Source organism: Gymnoscopelus braueri (genome assembly GCF_963280865.1).
Source record: "Gymnoscopelus braueri genome assembly, chromosome: 9".
Taxonomy (NCBI): Eukaryota; Metazoa; Chordata; class Actinopteri; order Myctophiformes; family Myctophidae; genus Gymnoscopelus; species Gymnoscopelus braueri.
Genome location: NC_137610.1, coordinates 36707517 through 36709674, shown reverse-complemented (window position 1 = coordinate 36709674; position 2158 = coordinate 36707517). Strand labels below are relative to the sequence as shown.

At 44.2% G+C, this 2158-nt stretch overlaps 1 protein-coding gene across 1 annotated transcript in view; it reads right to left on the bottom strand.

The window, feature by feature from the left end:
• Positions 1–621: 621 nt before the first annotated feature.
• Positions 622–2158, bottom strand: part of ccdc135 (coiled-coil domain containing 135) — a gene marked incomplete at both ends in the record, with an annotated part of 11702 nt that continues 10165 nt past the window's right edge. Inside the window, 3 exons of the mRNA XM_080438156.1 lie at positions 622–706; positions 892–1031; positions 1235–1429. Coding sequence (XP_080294282.1) covers positions 622–706; positions 892–1031; positions 1235–1429 — 420 coding nt within the window. The remainder of the gene's footprint in view (positions 707–891; positions 1032–1234; positions 1430–2158) is intronic.

Here is a 2158-nt window from a genome sequence, read left to right as displayed (position 1 = left end):
TGTTGATTACTTTTGAGGGGGTCGGGACCATAGAGGTATAATATAACGGGTCGGGACCCCCCCTGGTTGAGAACCACTGGTATGGACTACTGTATGGAGTGCCAAACACATGTACTGTGTAGAGGACTGGTACTATCATGCTGGTTCCTTTTTTGTATTTCTTTGACAGATTGACTGATCAGCCGGTTGACACGTTTTGGTTGCATAAACTACTTTTTTACTACTACTATCTTTTACATAAATTTGGACAGATTTGGGGGCCTCTGTCATTTAAATTCCCAGGCTAATTTGTGATCCCAAGCATGTCTAATAAACCCTGATTCTCTTAAGAACTGAAATATAACTGTTGTGACTTTGCTGGCTACAATTGGAATTATAATTGTTGTCATACAGCAGTTAGTCTCTCCTATCTGTTTCATCCCTTGAGGGCTTGTTTCTGTACATAGCAACAAGTGTCAAATGACTGTTTATACAAAATCTAAACGTTCCTTAGTTTATTTGCTAAACACATTCACTGCACATTTTTTGATAAACTGGAAACTGGAATGTTTCTTCTCCAAGTCTTCTTCTTCAGTCTTCTTCACAGTATTGTATGTAAAAATGCATCCTTTCCCTGGCTTGTCAAAGCAAGTGAGGGGCCAATCGAGGGTCTCGTCTCAGCTTCTCGTCTAGAGCCAGGTACTTCTGAGGAGCCGTGTCCTTGTGTCTGCAAAACAGGGCATGCTGAGACTGCTTTGCGTAATAATACATACCTTTAAATTACATTAAATTAAATTAAATTAAAATGATATTAGAAGCAATATTAAGTAAATTATAGCATTTTGTGTGCGTGTGTGTGTGTGTGTGTGTGTGTGTGCGCGCGTGCGTGTGTGTGCGCGCGTGCGTATGTACCTGCTGAGACGTAGCTTGAAGACATGTATTCTGAACATGGCCTCAGAACAGTACTTTAAATAACGATCCTCATCCTCTTTGGTCATGGTCAGCTGGTTCTGCTGGTACCATTGCTGTTTGAGCTGCAGTTCCTGGGTCTCCTAGAGAGAGAATTAAAAGTAATTGTCCTGGAACATAATGCTAAGTCTCACCCCTCTAGTAGTTAAGTTCCCACACTCATTATCTATTATAGAGACACCCCTAACAAAATGTACACAGGTTTTTATATACTATACTATACTGGATTAATAATAGGCTACATTGGATTATATTGTTATACACCAATGGCATGATGAACCTGTACCTTTTCAAAGCGCGCCTGTATGAGGTTTGCATTCTGTATCAGTCTCTGTTTGAGACTGGCCAGACAGTCTAAGCGGAGCTGCACAGCGGTTTGTCGGGTCAGAGTCTCTGGATCACCAAGCTGGGCAAGGAGGGGAGCCAGGATGTCCAGCTCCTTCTCCTTCTGCCGCTCACGCTCTTCTGCAGCCAGTGGCCCCTGAGAGAGAGGGGGGGGGGGGGGCAGAACAGTTACTACACTGTAAAATCCTGAGTGTTCATTTATAAGGTCCTTACTCACCAGGAGTGTGATGAACAAACAATACGAGTATTGTTGATTCCTTTATTCATGGTGAGAAATTGACCACGTTCCGAATAAAACATTGTTTGTTTTATCGCTGCATAATATTTGCGTTCTGTGTGGATATACAGTACTCAAAGTACTAGAAAGGAGTGCTCTTTGGAGCGCAGCTCTCAGCCAGGTGACCTGCCCAGAGCTGTGTAATGTTGCTTTTCCACTGCATAGTATCTAGTGACACCCCTTTTTATCTCGACTGGGCCGGACCAGAACGGCTCGAAGAGGGGATTATGTTTTCACCCCTGTCCGTATGCGTATGTGTGTGCAGTGGTGTTTTGGTCGCTACACGGGACACCATGGCGTTCCACTGGAAATCTTTCAAGCGCACGCGCAAGGTACGGCCAAGTACCCAAATGGCTACTTTGCATTACAGGTTTACTGGTGCATTCCACTGTGTGTGTGTGTGTGTGTGTGTGTCTGTGAGCAGCTAAACTTGGGCACCACTAGACAGATCAGTGTGATTTTTCAAATCAGGCTCATGGTGGCGCTATAACAGGCCAAGCTTGGACTCCTTGGATCATGTAACAGCTCCCCATATAGGCCACAGCCATTTCCGCCCATCTAGATTTGCTGCCATTTTGCCATTGGGTG